Source organism: Cherax quadricarinatus, chromosome 30, assembly GCF_038502225.1.
Source record: "Cherax quadricarinatus isolate ZL_2023a chromosome 30, ASM3850222v1, whole genome shotgun sequence".
NCBI classification, from domain to species: Eukaryota; Metazoa; Arthropoda; class Malacostraca; order Decapoda; family Parastacidae; genus Cherax; species Cherax quadricarinatus.
This window is the reverse complement of record NC_091321.1, coordinates 4,697,221-4,720,621: the sequence shown is the minus strand read 5'-3', so window position 1 is coordinate 4,720,621 and position 23,401 is coordinate 4,697,221. Positions and strand designations below refer to the sequence as shown.

Genomic DNA, 23,401 nt, shown 5'->3' with positions numbered 1-23,401 from the left:
CACACACACACACACACGCACACACACACACAGTGCCACTGTGTCCCGGCACTACGGTCCACATGGTTGATACAGTGTGTGTGCAATAAACCAGCCGCTTTTACAGCAAGGTTGCCAAAAAATAAATGTATTTTTATTCACGATATTTTGCATCTCTTTTTTTGGCCCCAGACCATTTTATTCACTATTCACTTCAATTTCACCACACACAGAGTTTCATTTATCCACGGGGAAAAACTTTTACTGTGTGTGTGTGTGTGTGTGTGTGTGTGTGTGTGTGTGTGTGTGTGTGTGTGTGTGTGTGTGTGTGTGTGTGTGTGTGTGTGTGTGTTGTGTGTGTGTGTGTTGTGTGTGTGTGTGTGTTGTGTGTGTGTGTGTTGTGTGTGTGTGTGTTGTGTGTGTGTGTGTTGTGTGTGTGTGTGTTGTGTGTGTGTGTGTTGTGTGTGTGTGTTGTGTGTGTGTGTGTTGTGTGTGTGTGTTGTGTGTGTGTGTTGTGTGTGTGTGTTGTGTGTGTGTGTGTTGTGTGTGTGTGTGTGTTGTGTGTGTGTGTTGTGTGTGTGTTGTGTGTGTGTGTTGTGTGTGTGTGTTGTGTGTGTGTGTTGTTTGTGTGTGTGTGTGTGTGTGTGTGTGTGTGTGTGTGTGTGTGTGTGTGTGTGTGTGTGTGTGTGTGTGTGTGTGTGTGTGTGTGTGTGTGTTGTGTTGTGTGTGTACTTTACCGAACTGTGTTGTCTGGGGTTGAGTTTCTGGCTCCTCCTAAACGACAATCTCCGGCGTTATTGGTTTCGATCATCTCGGGGGGAAGGGGGGATGGTCCTGTCGAACCTACTCTTGAAACTGCGTACAGTAGGGTATTTGCCTCTACCAGGCCTGTTCTGGAACCGGACCGCGACAGCGGTGACCCCCGGAAGCGACTACGGATACCCCAACCACTTGCTCAATCCAGCTAATTCCAACCTGGTTCCTGTTATGCCTGTGGATCATCTATGTTTTTAGCTTCCATCTATGCCCCATTGGCCCTGTGCCTCGAATTTGAAACAGTCTTTCCCTATCTGCTTTGTCACAACCTCTAAGTATCATGAATGTCGTGATCGTGTCTGCCTTGAACCTTCTCTGGCTCCTAAGGTCGTCAGGTTCAGTTCCTTCACTTCAGTCCCATCAGCTCTAAGACTAGTCTTGTTGAAAACTTTTGGATTTTCTCGAGTTTCCGAACATGGAGATAAATTAACTACAGTAAGGGTGGGGACTGAACTCGCGGCTAGAGTGTTAGGAGTCGTAAGACTCCAGACCGGCGCGTCAACCACGATTTCGTGAGTCATGTAGAGAAACTGGCGTAAAATACCGACATAATGGAAAAATAGACACAAATACTATGTCACTAGCACGTTAAGAGACCATACAATAAGTGTCAGGGGCCCGAGATTGTTCAACTGCCTCCCAGCACACAAAAGGGGGATTACCAACAGACTCCTGGCAGTCTTCAAGCTGGCACTGGACAAGCACCTAAAGTCAGTTCCTGATCAGCCGGGCTGTGGCTCGTACGTTGGTTTGCGTGCAGCCAGCAGCAACAGCCTGGTTGATCAGGGGTTGATCCACCAGTAGGCCTGGTCACAGACCGGGCCGCGGGGGCGTTGACCCCCGAAACTCTCTCCAGGTAAACTCCAGGTAATGCGACCCTTTATTATCTGTTTCTCCCACACAGTGGACTTTATCAAGTCACAAACAGATCTACCCGAGCAGTGTCTTCTCCATGTGGTGACCCGGCAGTGGCTCCCGAAGGAGTGTCGGATTTCGTACTAGTGATGTACCGTTTACAGCCCTATGGAGGGAGCAGGCAACCCTATGGCGAGAGCAGCCCTATGATAAGGGGGCGGTGAGCCGTCTTTGTGTCAAATGGAGTAAAGTTTACAGCCCTATGGCGGCCACGGCGACCTGAGCAGAGTACGGGAGCATTGTGACGCAAAGCGTCAGGTCAGATCCCTTAGATCTGCTTGTGACTTGAAGTCTACTGTGTGGGCGAAACGTAGCCAATAAAGGATCGCATTATACTGCATCTGTGTCTACTTCTTCCAGTATTCAATCATGTCTGACCAAGTGTGGGCTCCGTGCTGGTGCTGTGTACTCCAAGCTGTTTCCGTGTGCGTTCACGTTTACCTGCACATATACCTTTGATGAGTTCCTAGAGTTTTTCTACTCCCGGAGCCCGGTCATGGGCCAGGTTTGTCTGGTGTTTACCTGGTCAACCAGACTGTTGCTGCTGGTGGGCCGCAGCCCCTGCTACAGTATTCATCTACTTGTGGTTAATATAGAGTCGACTCTCAGCTCCTGGCCAGTGCCTCGTAACCTTATGCGACTGGAATCAGAAGCTCCCTGTCACACGGTCCTTGTCGTGTGCATCGTTGAAACTGTGTATGATGCTTACCTCCACCACCTGACTGAAAAAACACACTTGCTAACGTGCTTGTGACTCGTCTGTTTTCTTGGCTCGTGTCTGCCACTCTGTCATTTGTGTCCCTGGCTCACGTCTGCCATTCTGTCATCTGTGTTCTGGCACGTGTCTGCCAGTCTGTCATTTGTGTTCCTGGCACGTGTCTGCCAGTCTATTATCTGTGTCCCTGGCTCGTGTCTGCCATTCTGTCACCAGTGTTCCTGGCTCGTGTCTGCCACTCTGTAATCTGTGTGCCTGGATCGTATCTGCCACTCTGTCATCTGTGTTTCTGGCTCGTGTCTTCCACTGTCACCAGTGTCCCTGGTTAGTGTTTGCCATTCTGTCATCCGTGTTCCTGGTACGTGTCTGCCAGTCTGTTATCTGTCTCCCTGACTCGTGCCTGCCAGTCTGCCATCTGTGTTCCTGATATATGTCTGCCACTCTGTCATCTGTGTCCCTGCATCGTGTCTACCACTCTGTCATGTGTCCCTGGGTCGTGTCTGCCACTCTGTCTTGTGTGTTCCTAGCATGTGATTGCCACTCTGTCATCTGTGTCCCTGGCTCGTGCCTGCCAGTCTGTCATCTGTGTTCCTGGCTCATGTCTGCCATTCTGTCATCAGTGTCCCTGGCTCGTGTCTACCACTCCGTCAACTGTGTCCCTGACTCTTAAATAACAAAAAGGCACAACTACAACTACTGATGATATTAAGACACATGTGCGGCGTCTGGTTGTCTTTGTTGTGGACGTTTCGCCATCCAGTGGCTGGCTGGATGGCGAAACGTCTACGGTGGGGATGCCCGGGTGTTGTGCATGTGTCATTTCATCCTGTCGGTATTATATACAATTCTTGTACTACTACTACTACTACTACCTCCACCTCTTCCTGCCTATATATATAGCCGTCCTGCTCCACCTCTGTTAGTGTGACTTTGTCAATGGTCCAAGTCGGACCGAAACGTCGTCGTAAGCTTCTCTCTTTTATGTGCGGGTTATTTGTGTATCCCTGACTCTTGTCTGCCATTCTGTCATCAGTGTCCATGACTCGTGTCTGCCACTCTGTCATCTGTGTTCCTGGCTCGTTTCTGCCACTCTTTCATCTGTGTCCCTGGCTCGTGTTTACCACTCTGTCATCTGTGTCCCTGACTCTTGTCTGCCACCGTCATCAGTGTCCCTGGCTCGTGTCTGCCACTCTATCATCTGTGTTCGTGGCTCACGTCTGCCATTCTGTCACCTGTTTCTGGCTCGTGTCTGCCACTCTGTCATCTGTGTTCCTGGCTCGTTTCTGCCACTCTGTCATCTGTGTCCCTGGCTCGTGTTTGCCACTCTGTCATCTGTGTTTCTGGCTCGTGTCTGCCACCGTCATCAGTGTCCCTGGCTCGTGTCTGCCAGTCCATCACCTGTGTTCCTAGCTCACGTCTGCCATTCTGTCACCTGTTTCTGGCTCGTGTCTGTCACTCTGTCATCTGCATCCCTGGCTCGTGTCTGCCACTCTTCCAACATTAATATATACAAATCATCCAGAGGCTCAGTGGTGTCCTTGGAATATAGTTATCTGCCTAATTTTAATTCATCAGCGAACTTGTGTCGCTATTTTTTTCACTATTCATGTAGTTTATGTACATTGTGACCAAGAACACCTCAACAGTGACCCCCTCCCCCTCCCTGTGCAACGCCACTTGCGAACAAGTGGCCTTAACACTGACCCGTAGAACGCCACTTGGGACCACTCAACGCTCTATTTTTCAACCAGTTTATGTAAATTCTCTGCAGCAATGGGTCAGACAACCCTGGAGGCAGATGAGAATGTCTTCTGCGATACCATGTGCATTTATGTTCTTTGATGTTTTCCAGTGAGGAATTTTACCGAAGGGAGGCACTAGTCAATGAAATTGCAAATACCGAACTTAAGCTGAAGGAATCTTATAGGAGACAAGAATCACAGGAAGAACTAAAAGCCATAAAGGAAACTGAAAAAAAAATACTTCTTCTCTTATGCCAAATCTAAGGGAAAAACAACAGTCAGTATTGAGCCCCTGCTTAGGCGGGATGGGACATACACAGATGATAGCCAAGAAATGAGTGAGATACTAAAGTCCCAATATGACTCAGTGTTCAGCGAGCCACTGCCCAGAATAAGGGTCGACAATCCAAATGAATTCTTTATGAACGAAACCCAAAATTTGGTCATCCCAAAAATCTCGGATATTATTCTAACTCCACAAGACTTTGAAGAGGCAGTTAGTGACATGTCCATGCACTCTGCCCCAGGCCCAGACTCGTCGAACTCCGTGTTCATCAAGAATTGCGAGAAGCCCCTATCGCGTGCCTTTATCATTTTATGGAGAGGGAGCATGGACACTGGGATCATCCCACACACACTAAAAACAACAGACATAGCCCCACTCCACGATGGTGGCAGTAAAGCAATTGCAAAGAACTACAGACCGATAGCACTAACATCCCATATCATAAAAATCTTTGAGAGGGTTCTAAGAAGCAAGACAGCCAACCACCTAGACACCCATCAATTACACAACCCAGGGCAACACGGGTTTAGAGCAGGTCGCTCCTGCCTGTCCCAGCTACTGGACCACTATGACAAGGTCCTAGATGCTATAGAGGATAAACAAAATACAGATGTAGTCTACACAGATGTAGTATACACAGACTTTGCAAAAGCTTTCGACAAGTGTGACCTTGGTGTAATACCACACAACTTCCTGACAAATAGAACACAAAGAGTGGTAGTAAACAGAGCAAAGTCCCAGGCAGCCACGGTAAAAACTCTGTTCCACAAGGCACAGTACTCGCTCCCATTCTATCCCTCATCCTCATTTCTGACATAGAGATGTAAGCCATAGCTCCGTGTCTTCCTTTGCGGATGACACCCGGATTACCATGGCAGTGACCTCCATCGAAGACACCGCGAGACTCCAAGCGGACATACCTGGAGGTTATTCCGGGGATCAACGCCCCCGCGGCCCGGTCCATGACCAGGCCTCCCGATGGATCAGGGCCTGATCAACTAGGCTGTTACTGCTGGCCGCACGCAGTCCGACGTACGAGCCACAGCCCGGCTGATCCGGCACTGACTTTACCAAATCTTCGAATGGGCCACTCAAAACAATATGAAGTTCAACGAGGAGAAATTTCAACTACTCAAATATGGGAAACTTGAAGAAATTAAAAATGTGCCAAGGTATACGACAAATTCTAACCATACAATACAGCGGAAAAGTAATGTGAAGGACCTGGGAGTGATAATGCCAGAGGATCTCGCCTTCAAAGACCACAGCAATGTAACTACCTCATCTGTTAGGAAAATGATAGGATGGATAATGAGAATCTTCAAAACTAGGGACGCCAAGCCCATGATGATTCTCTTCAAATCGCTTGTGCTCTCTGGGCTGGAATACTGCTGTACACTAACGGCCCCCTTCAAGGCTGGCGACATTACAGACCTGGAGAGTGTACAAAGAACTTTCACGGCACACGTAAGTACGATAAGGCACCTAAACCATTGGGAACGGTTGAAGGTCCTTGATCTGTATTCCCTCAAACGCAGGCGAGAGAGATACATGATAATATACACTTGGAAAGTCCTGGAGGGATTGGTACCAAACCTGCACACGAAAATCACTCCCTATAAAAGCAAAAGACTCGGCAGGAGATGCAACATTTCCCCGATGAAAAGCAGGGGCGCCACGAGTATACTGAGAGACAACACAATAAGTGTCCGGGGCCCAAGACTGTTCAACTGCCTCCCAGCATACATAAGGTGGATTACCAATAGACCCCTGGCTGTCTTCAAGAAGGCACTGGACAGGCACCTAAAGTCAGTACCTGACCAACTGGGCTGTGGTTCGTACGTCAGCTTGCGTGCGGCCGGCAGTAACAGCCTGGTTGATCAGACCCTGATCCGCCATGAGGACTGGTCTTAGACCAGGCCGCGGGGGCGTTGACCCCCGAAACCCTCTCCAGGTAATGCAAGATCAACAGTGTCAAACTTTTTATCACCGTTAACTGCTCCGTATGTCTGAGTGAAAAATTAATCATTAAATTCGTTAAGCCAGAACGAAATGGGTGTACAGGCGTAAGGCCGAAACTTAGGGGCATAGAGACGCTTAACAATGTTTTGTAGGGACAACGTTTTGCTCTGCGTAGATATTTTTTCAAGTTATGAATCGATAAAGCCTACATAGTGGGACGTATATGTCTTCAAGAGGGAGCTGAACAAATTCCTCAAGTTAGTTCCTGATCAGCCGGGCTGTGATGCATATGCTGGATGCGTGCAGCTAACGCCAACGGTCTAGTTGATCAGACCCTGGTCCAGGGCCGGTGACATCCCCCGGAATCATTATCAGGAAACCCTCCAGGTAATCGTTATACTCATTCGAGCCCCTCAAGCGATGGTTCCTTGATGCTGGTGAGAGGTTCTTGATCTAGGGAATTGGATCTGTGCTTCAATTTCCTGAACTAAGTCTGAATGCCTTCCATCCCCCCCCCTCCCACAGGTGCTGTATAATCCCTGCAGGTTTAGTGCTCTCAATAATAATAATAATAATAATAATAATAATAATAATAATAATAAAAAGAAGAAGAATACAAGAACATTCTTGCTAAACTCTGATGAGACTTATGAAGCCACTCACTGGCGAAATGTTGCTTTTAATAAACGTACTGACTTGTACACAAGTGTTCTTGTCCCACAGTTCATCGGTATCGCTACACCATTTACCAACCCTGGTCAAATTATTCTAATCGAGGTTGACTTCAAAATGTAGCTGATACATCCAATATTACTGTGATTTTGCAGTTCCCCCGTAATTTACACGGTAGCGAGTGCAGGTTGATTATAGATAAATCGGAGTTTAGACCCAATCTTCCCATTGGTAAATAGGTATATCCCCACCGGCCGCTTCTAGCACTTCGTCTCCCAGCACCGATACCTCACTGGCGGTGATTTATTCAAGGGATGGTGTGATTGTTTACCAAAGGTCCAGCGTGTACCTTCGTAAACAGTTGCGCAGATTTCTTGAGATGGATTCAGCGGGGAAGGAGAATGGAGGGAGGGGAAAAGGGGTATTAAACTGTTTACAGCACTCGGCCACTACTATCACCATTAACATTCACACTACCGCTTCTACCAGCACCACCAACATTCGTACTCCCACTACTACCAATACCACCAACATTCACGCAACCACTACCACCAACACAACATCACCATCGCCACCAGCCTCCACGCTACCACCACCACAAACACCCACATCACCAACAGTATCCACAAAACTACCACCGTCACCACCACCACACGCCATGCTCAGCTCCACAACACCTCTCACTACCATTACTATCGCCATCACCCGTACACCCACACCACCACAAAAAAAAAAAACTATTCAAGACACAAAAACCGTACTAACACAATCTCACAAAGCCGCAAAACTCCCACAGAACCACAAAAAAAGGAAACGATATATATATATATATATATATATATATATATATATATATATATATATATATATATATATATATATATATATATATATATATATATATATATATATATATATATAAATTTAGTGAACGAATGACAAATTTACAGAAAACAAACCATGGCGACTGAGAGCATCAAATAAACCCGGGGAAAACATTCAAACCAAACTACAGTGATCTCAACATCGCTCGCGTTTGACAAAGTGTAAGCACTGAGAGAGAGAGAGAGAGAGAGAGAGAGAGAGAGAGAGAGAGAGAGAGAGAGAGATGGGGAGCGGAGAGAAAGAGGGAGTTTGGGGGACAGGAGGAAGGGGGAGGAATGGCCAGAATCGAGGGGGTAGAGAACGCACAGAGCCGCCAGTTGAGTGGCGACCTCAGATACGTGTGGATGCTACTGTCTCTTCTCCCGTGTCTAGTGGAACCTACGCTTGGATTTAGTGCTCCCGTGGATCTCACCTAGTTTGTCACTGGCGCAAGCAAGGATCTAGCCTGGATTTACATCCCTCTCTCAAGGTGCTCTATCTCGGTTCAAGAAGGATGTACAGTGTTCTTTTGTGTTCGCTATAATTTATGTAATTTTTGACTCAAGAAAATTTTTATCAGAAAAAAAAAAATGCAGCAGTTGTATTTCTGGATGCATAGAACCAAAATTTTGATAAATTAAACGGCACAGTAGTTGGAAATTACTCAGGAAAAAACTTTGTGAAAATGTGTATGGTCAGAAAACAGTGAAATGTGAAACGGGTCGGGAAACTTAAGTGTGAAAACAGGTCGGGAAAACAGTGAAGTGTGAAAACAGGTCGGGAAACAGTGAAGTGTGAAACAGGTCGGGAAACAGTGAAGTGTGAAAACAGGTCGGGAAACAGTGAAGTGTGAAAACAGGTCGGGAAACAGTGAAGTGTGAAACAGGTCGGGAAACAGCGAAGTGTGAAACAGGTTGGGAAACAGTATAGTGAAAGTGAGTTAAACAGTGATGTGAAAAATGTATGGACAGTGAAAAATGTAGCGTCTGAAAACAGTGTTATCAAAAACTAGTTCTGTTTTTTTTTGTCGTGTCTAGTGGATTTTTTTTTGTTTTAACTAGAACCATGGGTTCTATTGTGGGATGAATGTAGGTTTTATATTGTGAGATGAGTGTAGGTTTTATATTGTGAGATGAGTGTAGGTTTTATATTGTGAGATGAGTGTAGGTTTTACACTGTGGGATGAGTGTAGGTTTTACACTGTGGGATGAGTGTAGGTTTTATATTGTGAGATGAGTGTAGGTTTTATATTGTGGGATGAGTGTAGGTTTTATATTGTGAGATGAGTGTAGGTTTTATATTGTGGGATGAGTGTAGGTTTTATATTGTGAGATGAGTGTAGGTTTTATATTGTGGGGTGAGTGTAGGTTTTACACTGTGGGATGAGTGTAGGTTTTATATTGTGGGATGAATGTAGGCTTTATATTGTGGGATGAGTGTAGGTTTTATATTGTGGGGTGAGTGTAGGTTTTATATTGTGGGATGAGTGTAGGTTTTATATTGTGGGGTGAGTGTAGGTTTTATATTGTGGGATGAGTGTAGGTTTTATATTGTGGGATGAGTGTAGGTTTTATATTGTGGGGTGAGTGTAGGTTTTATATTGTGGGATGAGTGTAGGTTTTATATTGTGGGATGAGTGTAGGTTTTATATTGTGGGATGAGTGTATGTTTTACACTGGGATGAGTGTGGGTTTTATATTGTGGGATGAGTGTAGGTTTTACACTGTGGGATGAGTGTGGGTTTTATATTGTGGGATGAGTGTAGGTTTTATATTGTGGGATGAGTGTAGGTTTTACACTGTGGGATGAGTGTAGATTTTATATTGTGGGATGAGTGTAGGTTTTACACTGTGGGATGAGTGTGGGTTTTATATTGTGCAATGAGTGTAGGTTTTATATTGTGGGATGTGTGTAGGTTTTATATTGTGGGATGAGTGTAGGTTTTATATTATGGGATGAGTGTAGGTTTTATATTATGGGATGAGTGTAGGTTTTATATTGTGGGATGAGTGTAGGTTTTATATTGTGGGATGAGTGTAGGTTTTACACTGTGGGATGAGTGTGGGTTTTACAGTGTGGTGGAAAATAAGAGGGGTGGCTATGATGGCTACTGCTACCTGACGATTCTAGTTCCTGGTGCACTGCCTTGCCTAGTGCACCCACGAGGGCACGCGCACACACATACACACAGCGCACACACCTCAACACACAAAGAAAAAATGGATGGAGAGGTTGTATTTAAGGAAAAAAAAATCTTTAATAGTTAGTCATGAAATATTAATTTAGAAACGACAAAGCATAAGATGAATATAACGAAGCTATAACAATGAATAAGAGCCTTTATGTTTGAGAGAAAAATATGAACAGTGATATGAGGAAAAATGTCCACACGCGATGTCATACATGGGGTGGCACAAGGACCTGTACTCGCCCAGGGGAGAATGATTTTAATATATATACATACATATATATATATATATATATATATATATTTATATTTTTATTTTTTTTTTTTTTTTTTTTTTTTTTTGAACTATTTTTTTTTTTTTTTTACCAATAGGAATATTTTATTACATAATATGGCACAGAAGATTTAAGAGATACATTGTTGATATAAAGGTGGCATATACGGTACATGTTGTTACGTGTGTATCACCGATTATAAGGCGAAAATCTCATCCAGCTCCTCAGAGCTGGGGCGTGTGCCCAAAATGCAGCATGCATATATATATATATATATGTATATATATATATATTATATATATATATATATATATATATATATATAATATATATATATATAAGCTGCAGATAAACAAACGGAAGAATAGCCGGGAGTGGTCCTGACATATAGCTGGTCTAACGATGTACCACTGAGCTACGAAGCTTACATAAGATTTCATAGACATATACATGTACTGCTTGGTTTTGAATTATTTAATAATCTTATGCAAAGTAAATAAGAAAAAAAAAGACAATCCATACAGTATGGTTTTGATAAACTGAGCCAGTGGAGTAACAGATGGATGATGAAACTTAATGTAGACAAATGCCATTTAATGGAAATCAGGCCACGTAATAATAGATTGTGTGACAAAATATTCTAAGCATTAGAAGAGGAGAACCAGAAGCTATTTAAAATATATCACCAGAATGAACAAAAAGATATCAAATTGTCACTAGAACAACACACAAATAACCCGCACTTGGGAGAAAGAAACAACGACGTTTCGGTCCGACTTGGATCACTGACTAGTTAATGGTCTAAGTTGGACCGAGACGTCTTCGTTTCTCCTATGTGCGTGTTATTTGTGTATCACCAGGTTAAATAAGCGAAACTGTAACCAACTCCTATCCAACTGTCAAACTGCAAAGCAGCTCTCAAAATATATATGAAGGAAATGCTGTAAATGTTTTAACATACATTAGGCCCAAATCGGAACGTGCAGGTGCTGTGTGGGATCATTATCTAAATTATGAAAAAAAAAAAAAAAGCCTGGGAGTTGTGGTGAGCATCAAGCAGTAAAAAAGTGTTCGTAATAAATTTGATAAGATTTCTTTGAAAAAGACACTTATGTAAAGTTCGGGACATTTATTAAAGGAAACGTTTCGCTACTGGCGAAACGTTTTCTTTAATAAATGTCTTGAACTGTACATAAGTGTCTTTCCTTATCTTGTCGGTATCACCAGACCATTTCTCCAAGACTTCTTGGCTTCGTATCTAAAATATATATCAAGAGCTGTATGACCCTTTCGAGTTTAGAGCTTCATTTGATTATTAAAATTATAAATAATAGAATTTCCAAGGTTATACTCCAACTTCAGCAATTTATTTATGTAAGGTCTGTATAGTCCTTGTGGCTTAGCGCTTCTTTTTGATTATAATAATAATAATAATAATAATAATAATAATAATAATAATAATAATAATAATAATTTATGTAAGGTAAATTAATATTTAGAAAGGGTATAGGGAAGTACGGATTTGGCAGTAGAGTTGTGACTGAATGGAACAGGTAGCGTCACTGAAGCATCTTCCATGGGTAGCCTCAGAAACAGACTGGCGACAGATACCTGAGTGAATGGGTGTAAACTGGACCTGGACCTGTCTACCATGGGCCAGTAGGCCTACTGCAGTACCTCCATTCTTAATAAAAGGCTTCATGCACTACCGATACCCAGGGTAGTTGGTAGAAATTATTGATGAAACATTTCGCCTACACAGTAGGCTTCTTCAGTCAAATACAGAGGGAACAGTGGTAATGAAATAAAGATGATGTAATCAGTCCATCAACCTTGGAGAAAAAGTATTTGAGGTGGTCAGTCCCTCAACCTAGAGAAGAGTTCAGTCTCCATGGCTGGTAAAAGGAATAACAGGAGGCATGATCACCCGACCTAAACCTCTATGTGGATTTCCCACTTAAGTTTTGCATTAAATTCCTCCATCAGGATTAGACTGTCTTCGATCTATACAAAATAACCAATTAAACATACCACAATGGAAATGAGTCACTTCGACTTGTTTTGTGTTACACCTATGTTATCGTGTATGATAATTTGTGTAACTGTATTTATGTGTACCTGTACCTAAATAAACTTACCCAACGGAAATAAACAGAATAAAAGACAGTTAAGAAGTTGTGTCGCATTAACAGAAAACGGACACCCAGCAAGCAATGTAGACAATGTCAGACTTTCACTGTTGACAATACCTTCATCAGGCACCCATTTGACTGCCTTGCTGTCTATCTGATTAAGAGCATATAAGGGCATTAAGATGGCATATAAGAGCATAAAAGAACTAGAAAAATGGGTCCGTATTACCTTCCAGAGATATGACAAGAGGCTACACATTTAATAAAGGCGAAGCCGAGGATATACTAAAAAAAAAAAAATCTCGGAGTAGCGGAACAGTGGAATAAATTACGAGGTAGTAATTCCTATCACTAGATTTTTTAAAATTATATGATGAAATAATTACTGGAGATGGGACACCACGAGCATGGCTTTGCCGCTGTACCTACAAATTGGGATTTACAAGCTCTCGCACGCAAGCACGCCCACACTTAAGCCCGCGCGTGCGCTCACACACACACACACACACACACGCACACGCACACGCACACACACACACACACACACACACACACACACGGGGCCAGGAGCTGAAACTTCACCCCTGTAACCACACATAGGTGAGTACGCAGGGAGACTTGTATATCCATAAGAGAACTAACACGCCCTAGAGGTTCAGAACTCCTGACCCAGTATTCGGTATTCAGGACCCAGTATCCAGTACTCAAGACCCAGTATTCAGTACTCAGCATCCAGTACTCAGGACTCAGTACTGAAGAACATAAGAAAAAGGAGTACTGCAGAAGGCCTGCTGGCCCATGCTAGGTACCTAACACGCAGTACTCAGGATTCTAAACGTCAGAAAAACAGTCGCCTGGTGTTGAGTGTTTTATTTAGCTGTTACAAATATTTAATGGGTAACAAAGAAAAATAATTATGTTGTAGTGTACACTTGCTGTTGTGTACACACTGCAAGTGTACACTGTGCTGCCGTGCACACGTCATGTACACATGCTGAGCACACTACTGTCGTATGCATATTGTGTACACATGTAGTCGTATACTCATTTGGTTGTCTTGTACACACTTCGCTGCTCTGTACACATTATGCAGTTGTATACACAGTGTTGTGTACACAGGCGTTGTCGTGTACGTGCCGTCGCGTATACATTGTGCCGTCGTGTACACATTGTGCCATCGTCTTCGTATTGTGCTCTCGTGTACATATTGCTTTAATATGTACACAGCGGTCTTGTACACAATGTGCTGTGTACATATTGAGTCGTATGCACACTGCTGCCATGTACATATGTACACATAGTTACATCTCGCGTCTAGAAAACTGGTGTACAACACAATTTTACACCACTTGTTCATCACCTCACACCAGTTATTCGTTGCCTCACATCAGTTATTCATTGCCTCACATCAGTTATTTATCACCTCAGACCAGTTATTCACCTCATAAGTTATTCATCCCCTCACCAATTATTCATCCCTCTCACTGGAAATAAAACAATATAACTCAATTTGATAATTATACAAATTGTGAAGGAGTAGGAATGTTTGTGACAGTGATCGTATTGTGATACACAATCAGGGGCCACTTTATTAAGTACACTTCTAGTACTGGGTAGGGCCCCCTTTGCCCCCAGAACAGCCTGAATTCTTCGTGACATAGATAAGAAAAAGGATGCGTTTTTCTAATCTTCGACTTTCATTCAGTTTTGGTGAGCCTGTGCCCACTGTAGCCCATCCACTTCAAGGTTTGACGTGCTGTGTGTTCAAAGATGCTCTGTTGCGTACTACTGTTGCAATCAGTCTGGTCATACTCTGACCTCTCTCATTAACAATGCGTTTTCGCCCACAGAAATTCCGCTCACCAGATGTTTTGTGTTTTCACACCATTTTCTGTAAACTCTATAGAGACTTATGCGTGAAAATCCCAGATCAACAGTTACTGAGATACTTAAACTACGTCGTTTGGGACCAACAATCATTCCACCGTCAAAGTAACTTAGATCACATTTCTTCCCTATTTTGATGTTCAGTCTGAACAACAACCGGACATCTTAACCATGTCTGCATGACTTTAGGCACTGAGGTGCTGCCACATGATTGGTTGATTGGATATTTGCATTAACGAGCAGGTGTACGGGTGTACCTAATAAAGTGGCTACTGAGTTTAGATCTGCTATGAATATAAGGGACCAGGAGCTAGGACTCGGCCCCTGCAGCCACACACACACACACACACACACACACACACACACACACACACACACACACACACACAAGCACACACAAGCACGCGCGCGCGCGCGCGCGCCCAACATAGAATCCTCAGAAGTTAAAGCTATATTAAGGAAGCCTTTTAAGTGGAGCCCAAGCTGCGGCTGACCACCAAGTGAAGCCTTAATGATGCATGTGTCCGGGGGGAGACGTGAGGTTGGAGCGTGGGGGGTGGGGAAAGGGGGGAAGTGAAAAACTGAGAGGGGAAGACAGGGTGTTGTGGTGGTGGTGTGGGGTAGGTGGTGGCAGCTGTGGTGGTGAGGGTGTGGTAGATGGTTGTGATAATGGTTGTGGCTGTGGATGTGAAGGGTGTGGTGGTGGCGGTGGGTGGTAGTGCTAGTTGTGGGTGGTGACAGTGAGTGGTGGGTGTGTTTGTTGATTATGGTGTTGGTGACAGTGGTGATTTTACCTTTGATTTACCTGTCACCTGCTTCAGGAGTGGGTGGTGATGATAGTGGTGAAGGGTGGGTGTTGGTGGAGAGGGTTGGGGTGAGTTTTTATTGTTTTGTGGTGGAAAGATTTAGGTGGGGATCACAAGTGGTACGGAGGTGTGTTTGAGGGTTGCCAGGGCGGGATTGTGGTGTAGTCTTGAAGTGGGGCTGCTGGGAAGTGTCGGATGAAAGTGAGGGTGAAGTGTGGTAGCAGTGGTGGTGGTTTCTGTGATGGGGGTTGGAGTGGCGGTAGTGGTGGTGGTAGAGAGTGGTGCGGCGGTGGTTGAGTGTTTGGTAGTGTGGGAGTGTAGAGAGCATATAATAGTAGTGCGATGGGTGGCTGGGAAATTGTGGGGTGGTGGTTGGTTAGGTGTGGGGGGGGGCTTTTATGTTGGGAGATTAAGGGTTCCCCCAGGGGATTACAGAGACAGCATTTAAGGAAGAGGACGTATGAAGCTGGGGGTGCTGGTAGGGTGTGTGAAGGGGCTGGGGGGGGGGTGCTGGTAGAATGTGTGGGGGTGCTGGTTGGATGTGTGAGGGAGGTGCTGGAAGGGTATATGAAGGGAGGGGCGCTGTCGGGAGAGGGGGAGAAAGAGGTGAGGGATGCAAGGGAAGAACACAACTCAACAGAGAGACAATAAAATCACAACAACGTGAGGCAGCACAGTTCCACAACTTACGGTACCTTCCTCTTCCCTCCTTATTCCTCCCTGGCCAACAGTCGCCCCTTGCCCTATATAGCCTTACCTCAGTTTACCTGTACTCAATTCCAAGGGAAGGGGTCATCGTCCCCGCGGCCCGGTCCCAGACCAGACCAGTATTAGCACACCGCAGTATTAAGTGAGAATGCCTTTAAAATATTAACCAATTTAACCACGTTAACCACACACTGAATCAGCAATTATTTAATGCAAACTCACAGCATTTTCCTGTAAAAAAATAATACTGTATATAACAATAAATTACTGATCGCTGCTGAAAAAAATATCACTGAATATTTTTTTGCACAAGAACAAAATTATTTTTTTAAGCTTAACACGAATGATAAAACACCACGAATAAATCCCAGGTGATGGATGAGTGGATGGATGTGGAGGTTGCTGAAGGATGAGTGGATGGATGTGGAGGTTGCTGAAGGATGAGTGGATGGATGTGGAGGTTGCTGAAGGATGAGTGGATGGATGTGGAGGTTGCTGAAGGATGAGTGGATGGATGTGGAGGTTGCTGAAGGATGAGTGGATGGATGTGGGTGTTGCTGAATGATGAGTGGATGGATGTGGAGGTTGCTGAAGGATGAGTGGATGGATGTGGAGGTTGATGAAGGATGAGTGGATGGATGTGGGTGTTGCTGAAGGATGAGTGGATGGATGTGGGTGTTGCTGAATGATGAGTGGATGGATGTGGAGGTTGCTGAAGGATGAGTGGATGGATGTGGAGGTTGCTGAAGGATGAGTGGATGGATGTGGGTGTTGCTGAATGATGAGTGGATGGATGTGGAGGTTGCTGAAGGATGAGTGGATGGATGTGGAGGTTGCTGAAGGATGAGTGGATGGATGTGGAGGTTGCTGAAGGATGAGTGGATGGATGTGGAGGTTGCTGAAGGATGAGTGGATGGATGTGGAGGTTGCTGAAGGATGAGTGGATGGATGTGGAGGTTGCTGAAGGATGCGGAGTGAATGTTGTTGAAGGATGAGAAGTGGATGTTGCTGAAGAATGAGGAGTGGAAGTTGTTGAAGGATGAGGAGTGGATGTTGAAGGATGAGAAGTGGATGTTGTTGAAGGATGCAGAGTGAATGTTGTTGAAGGATGAGGAGCGAATGTTGCTGAAGAATAAGGAGTGGAAGTTGTTGAAGGATGAGGAGCGGATGTTGCATAAGTATGAGGAGTGAATGTTGTTGAAGGATGAGTGGATGTTATTGAAGGATGTGGAATGAATGTTGCTGAAGGATGTGGAATGAAAGTTGCTGAAGGATGTGGAGTGTATGTTGTTGAAGGATGAGGAGTGGAAGTTGTTGAAGGATGAGGAGCGTTTGTTGTTGAAGGATGAGGAGTGGATGTTGCTGAAGGATGTGGAATGGATGCTGCTGAAGGAGGTGGAGTGGATGTTGTTGAAGGATGAGGAGTGGATGTTGTTGAAGGATGAGGAGTGGATGTGTTGAAGGATGAGTGGATGTGTTGAAGGATGAGTGGATGTGTTGAAGGATGAGGAGTGGATGTTTTTAAAGGATGAGGAGTGGATGCTCTTGAAGGATGAGGAGTGGACGTTCTTAAAGGATGAGGAGTGGATGTTCTTGAAGGATAAGGAGTGGATGAATGTGGATGTTGCTGAAGGATGAGGAGTGGATGTTGCTAAAGGATGAGGAATGGATGTTCTTAAAGGATGAGGAGTGGATGTTGCTGAAGGATGAGGAGTGGATGTTGCTGAAGGATGAGGAGTGGATGTTCTTGAAGGATGAGGAGTGGATGCTCTTGAAGGATGAGCAGTGGATGTTCTTGAAAGATAAGGAGTGGATGAATGTGGATGTTACTGAAGGATGAGGAGTGGATGTTGCTGAAGGATGAGGAATGGATGTTCTTAAAGGATGAGGAGTGGATGTTGCTGAAGGACGAGGAGTGGATGTTGCTGAAGGATGAGGAGTGGATGTTCTTGAAGGATGAGGAGTGGATGGATGTGGATGTTGCTGAAGGATGAGTAGTGGATGATGCTGAAGGATGAGTAGTGGATGTTGCTGAAGGATGAGTGGATGTTACTGAAGGATGAGGGGTGGATGTTGGTGAAGGGTGATGGGTGGACGGTAGTGGATGATAGAGTAGTGAGCAGGGGTGGCGGCTGCTCGCCGACTGCTGATCAAAGGGGCGGCCTCGTTCATTACTCAACCCAGGGACACGGGACAGGTGGTGGCAGCACTGTCAGTCCACCAGGGGAAAGGTGTGATGGCGGGGGAGAAAATGGAGGGAAAAAGGAAGACATTAGTGGGAGGGAGACAGGAGAAGGAGGGAGACAGGAAAGGGAGGGAGGCAGAAAATGGAGGGAGACAGGAGAGGGACAGAGATAGGAGAGGGAGGGAGACACGAAATGGAGGAGAAAGAGGAAGAGGAGGAGGAGGAGAAGAAAGTACACACACATAACAAGTTTTTACAGAGGTCGATTCCCAGCTCCTGGACCCCTGATTTAACTCCTACTGCAACCTACTTTTCCGATTTCTAGCCATCAGGGCACGATCATACTCTTGAAACTGTGTATGGTGTTTGCTTCCAGCGGCTAGTTTGTATACACATGCACCCACCTAGCTGTGCTTTCAGGGGTTGAATCACAGCTCCTTGTTTGTGCTTGTGTTTGCTTTACAGCTGAGTGTATTCGCTCATAGACAACGTCTTTACAATCACTGGAGAACACAGTCTTTATCTTGAATGTAGTCAGTATACAGACACGCACGAATTTAAGTAATTAAGGAAGATATATACATGTTCAGTTAATGTTTATACACGGAGGTGTATACCTCAGTGTATATACACCAGGAGTTTACTCTAACTCCTGTTTTTAGGGATTAAATAAAAATTATTGATGTTAGAGTACTAGAAAATTGCGATATTAATTAGTTGATCCCACGTGCAGTGAGCAGGTCATGGGTGGTTATATCTGCTTCTTAAGAATATCATTAATATTTTTCCCAAACGGAACTTTTTGTGCTGTTGTTACTTTGAACCTTTTGTGTTGTTATCATTCACAAACTCCCCAGTGTCACTGAAGTGAGAACTTTGGGTATTTGTAAACACAAATTGAGTGTAAGTTGGACCTGCCTAGGATGGGCCAGTAGGCCTGTTGCAGTGCTCCTTATGTTCTTAGGTTCTTAAAAGGAGAGAGATGGGAGGGAGGGAAAGAGGGCACAGTCAAGCATATCACAATAGAGATAATTGTAAGTGGGGGTGTTGTTGCAGGTGTGACAGGCGCTGATGCTCACGTTGAGTGCGGGACCGTCTGCTGTACACAGTTTGGATGTGATGTAAACGGAGAAAAGAAGGAAGTGTTTTTTTTCCGAGAGGCGCTCCGTGTAGCTTGAAAGATGGAGGTGTATACGACTTTCAGCAGTGCTGGTGATCTCACGGTGGTAACATGAAGAGCAGTCACGGTGACTGTTAGTGAACCGCACAATCTGGATCACTTATCTGCGTTGAGTGTACCTGCAATGTGTGTGATTTTCGCGTTAACGTGAAACCAAAGTGATTGTTGCTCAACGCACAGTGATTATCCTTGATTTAGTAAGCAGTGAACACCAGTTATTTTGGAAGTGTTTTAAGCGGAACGAGTGAACGTGGGAGTGTGTGTTTTTTTTTTTTAGCCCGAAAAGGGTGTGCTACACCCTGGGTGTAGCAGTGGTAGAGGTGTGTTGGTGGGGGTGAGGACTCTCGCCAGGATGTACCCAGCAGCTATGAACGCTGCAGTAGCCGCGGCGGCTGCTACCAGACATCCCGTCAGCTTACCAGTGAGTATTCTTACTGTGTGTATGATTGGTATACAGTACCGACAAGATGAAGAATTAGACACATGTGCAACATCTGGGTATCTTTAATATCCAGTGGCTTTATCAATACCATACAATACAAGGACATAATGTGAAGACTGTAGAGGTATAGGTAGGTAATGTAGAAGTAGGTAGAAGACTGTAGAAGTAGGTAATGGGCTCCGTAGTCTTGAAGACTACTGTGCTCATCACCTACCCCTAAACTGAGGGACTGATTACCTCGTCTTTTATGTATACTTCTACAGTCTTCATATTATGTCCTTGTATTGTATTGATAAAGACACTGGATGGCGAAACGTCTACAAATTAAAGATACCCAGATGTTTCACATGTAAAGGTATATCTGTCTAGTAGATACTAATAATGTACACCTTGTGGTACATACATGTGTTTTTGATAAATGAGACACTTGTGCAGAATTTGCGAATCTTTATTCTGGAGAAACGTTTCGGCAGTGGCTTCAGTCCAATACAGAGAAAAACGGTGGAAGATAAGGAGTTTGAGGTAATCAGTCCCTCAGCCTGGAGTCCATGTGGTCAGTCCATCACCATTTGCGCGGAGAAGAGGCTTATATACTGCAGACAGGTGAGGTGAAGCAATGGTAGGTGGCATCACCAGTGGAAAAATCCACTAGTTCTTCTGTGTATTGGACCGAAGAAGCCACTGGCGGGCAAAACGTTTCCAGGGTAAAGATTTACAAATGTTGCACAGGCGTCTCATCAACCTGTAGGTTTTTCCAAAACCATGTATACAAAATCCTGTATTTTGTACACTCAAAGTTCTACTGTGCCCACATTTATATAATCACACTGCTGTTCATGTTCCTGAATTTTATACACCCAAACGCATTCTGCTCTGTATTTTCGTGCTTCACGCACCGACATTCATTCTATTGTGATTATTTTAGTGTCTTATACACCAACACTCACTCTACTGACGTCCGGGGTCCCTGACTATTCAACATCTTATCATAAGATATCAGAAACAATACTGGGACAAGTGTAGAAGTCTTCAAGAGGAAACTGGACAAGTATCTTCACCAGGTGCCAGATCAACCAGGCTGTTGCCAGCAGCAACAGCCTGATTGACCAGGCAAGCACCAGACAAGCCTGCCTTTGATATACCTTTGGTGAGTTTCGAGTTCTCTTCTACTCCCAGAGCCCGGCCTTGGGCCAGACTCGTCTGATGATTGCCTGGTCAACCAGGCTATTGCTGCTGCTGGTCTGCTGACCCACATGTCCATCACTGCCTGGTTGATTTGGCATCTAGTGAAGACGCTTGTCCTGTTTCCTCTTGAATACTTCTGCACTTATCCCAGCAGTGTTTCGGATATCTTATGGTAAAATAGTCTGGGACCACGAATGTTGATACACTGTTTCCCTTACTGTGCTCATGGCGCCCCTAACCTTCACTTATTAATACACTTTATGATATAGTTGTATTTTTATACACATACTTATTCTGCCATGTTGCTTCATACCTTATGTAATTTGCTGCACCAGTTTATACACTTGCAGGTTTCTTACACACACATACACCCTATGACACCCTCATTTTTATATACTCAGCATGTAATACATTGGTGTGTATTGTTTACAAATTCACTCGGCAAGTATTACGTATTATACATTGCTAATACATACACTGGAACGAATTATTTCTGTATTGTTGACCTCCGGTTACTAGAATATACATTAAGGTACGTATCCCGAGCCCCCGGGTTATGATACTGTATATTCCAAGATGAGAGTGACCCGGTGAGTGGATCATTCTGTACAGGGAGTGGGGGAAGGCTCGGTCCTTCGTCCGCTTATATATATGTCGTGCCGAATACGTAAAACTTGCGAGTTTGGCTTAAATAGCAACGCTCTTCTTACCAAATGAGGCAAGTGAAAATTTGTGTATGCAATAATTTCGCAAAAATCATTCTGAACCTAACGAAAAAAAAATATTTCATTGTGTTTGTTTATTATTAAATTACTGTAAACTTATCTAAAATATATTTAGTCGGATTAGGCTCAATTAAATTGTGCTTGTTATAATAAGGTTAGGTAAGTTTTCTAAGGTTCTTTTGGTACAAAATTATTAATTTTACATTAACATAAAAGAAATATATCTTTAAACGTATAAGAGAAAATTTTAGAAAGAGCTTTAAATGAGTTCTTGCTAATTGATCAATTTTACTTATTCGGCACGACATATATATTAGTTTACATGCTGTAACTTTGGAATCAGGAGTCAAGCTTACTCCGAGGCACATACGGGTTTAGTGTTTTTTTTCTTTGTAAATCACAGTAACTACAACAACCAAAATGACAGCAATAATATTCCGGAGTTTTATTAAGAGATGCCAGACCACCTGGGAGGAGGAGGAGGAGGAGGAGGAGGAAAAGAAGAATGAGAAGAAGAAAAAGCAACAATAACCAACAGCAGTAACCATGGACAACAACCACAACAGCAGACCACTTGGAGGGAATGAGAAACACCAGTTGATGACTGGAGGTTATCACCTGGCCAGTTGATGACTGGAGGTTATCACCTGGCCAGTTGATGACTGGAGGTTATCACCTGGCCAGTCCTCTTGATTCCTGCCATGAACTGGATGTTGCAACATATTGCTGCTTCCTCCTTTGAAGTACCTCCGATGAGTTTCGAGAGTTTTTGTACTCCCACAGCCCTGCCCTGGGTCAGGCTTGTCTGGTGCTTGCCTTGCCAACCCAACTGTTGCTGCTGGCAGCTCGCTGACCCACATATCCACCACATGCTTGCTAATGCAGCATATACCGTGAAAGATCAGCGGTATATGCTGCATTAGCAAACATGAGGAATGATCCTCAGAAATGTGGACTACACATTATTCTTCCTCACAAAAAAAAAGCCATACGAATGAGGGAACACCATTAGGGCTCATGCTAGGTGGGTCCCTCTCACACCCACTCATATACCCGTCCAACCAGTATTGGTAGCTACCCAAGAATTCTCACCTCAGTGACGTTACTTGGGAGTTTGTCGCACTCGTCTACACCTCCATCGCCGTATTTCCCACTTGCCCTTTCTTAATCTAAATCTGTCCATCTTGTTCCCGCTGCTGCTTCCTCGAGTAAGCAGCAGCAGTGTGGAACCTCTTACGCATCCAAACAAAGCGGTGCTGGAGAATGTTTTTAAAGAGGTAAGACTCCATGCCGGTGCTGGGAAGGTGGGAGGTACAAGGACTGGAGCGAGTGCGCACCTCCCACGAGGACCGTACAGCAGGAGGTGACATGAACCACACATAAATACTCGAGGACTGAGGAAGGCGAGACAAGGGGACACACTTTATCCGGAGAGGATCCATATGACACAGATGATAGTCCAGCACTTACATTGGTATGTGTCTACATGACACAGATGATAGCCCAGCACTGACAGTGGTATGTGTCTACATGACACAGATGAAAGCCCAGCACTGACAGTGGTATGTGTCCAAATGACACAGATGGTAGCCCAATACTTCGTCGTATGTCCACAACCAGGTCACAAATGGAATAAACACACACACACACACACACACACACACACACACACACACACACACACACACAGTAGAAAGAGCCGTCTGACAGCAAGTCTAATAACAGTGAAAGGTACGT

At 44.4% G+C, this 23,401-nt stretch overlaps 1 protein-coding gene across 2 annotated transcripts in view; it reads left to right on the top strand.

Moving 5' to 3' along the window:
• Positions 1–8,280: 8,280 nt before the first annotated feature.
• LOC128692607 (transducin-like enhancer protein 4) overlaps positions 8,281–23,401 on the top strand; it is a 222,011-nt gene continuing 206,890 nt past the window's right edge. For both annotated transcript variants that reach the window (XM_070089847.1, XM_070089846.1), the window contains exons 1-2: positions 8,281–8,441; positions 19,189–19,733. In XM_070089847.1, coding sequence (XP_069945948.1) covers positions 19,665–19,733 — 69 coding nt within the window. In that variant the 5' untranslated portion in view covers positions 8,281–8,441; positions 19,189–19,664. The remainder of the gene's footprint in view (positions 8,442–19,188; positions 19,734–23,401) is intronic.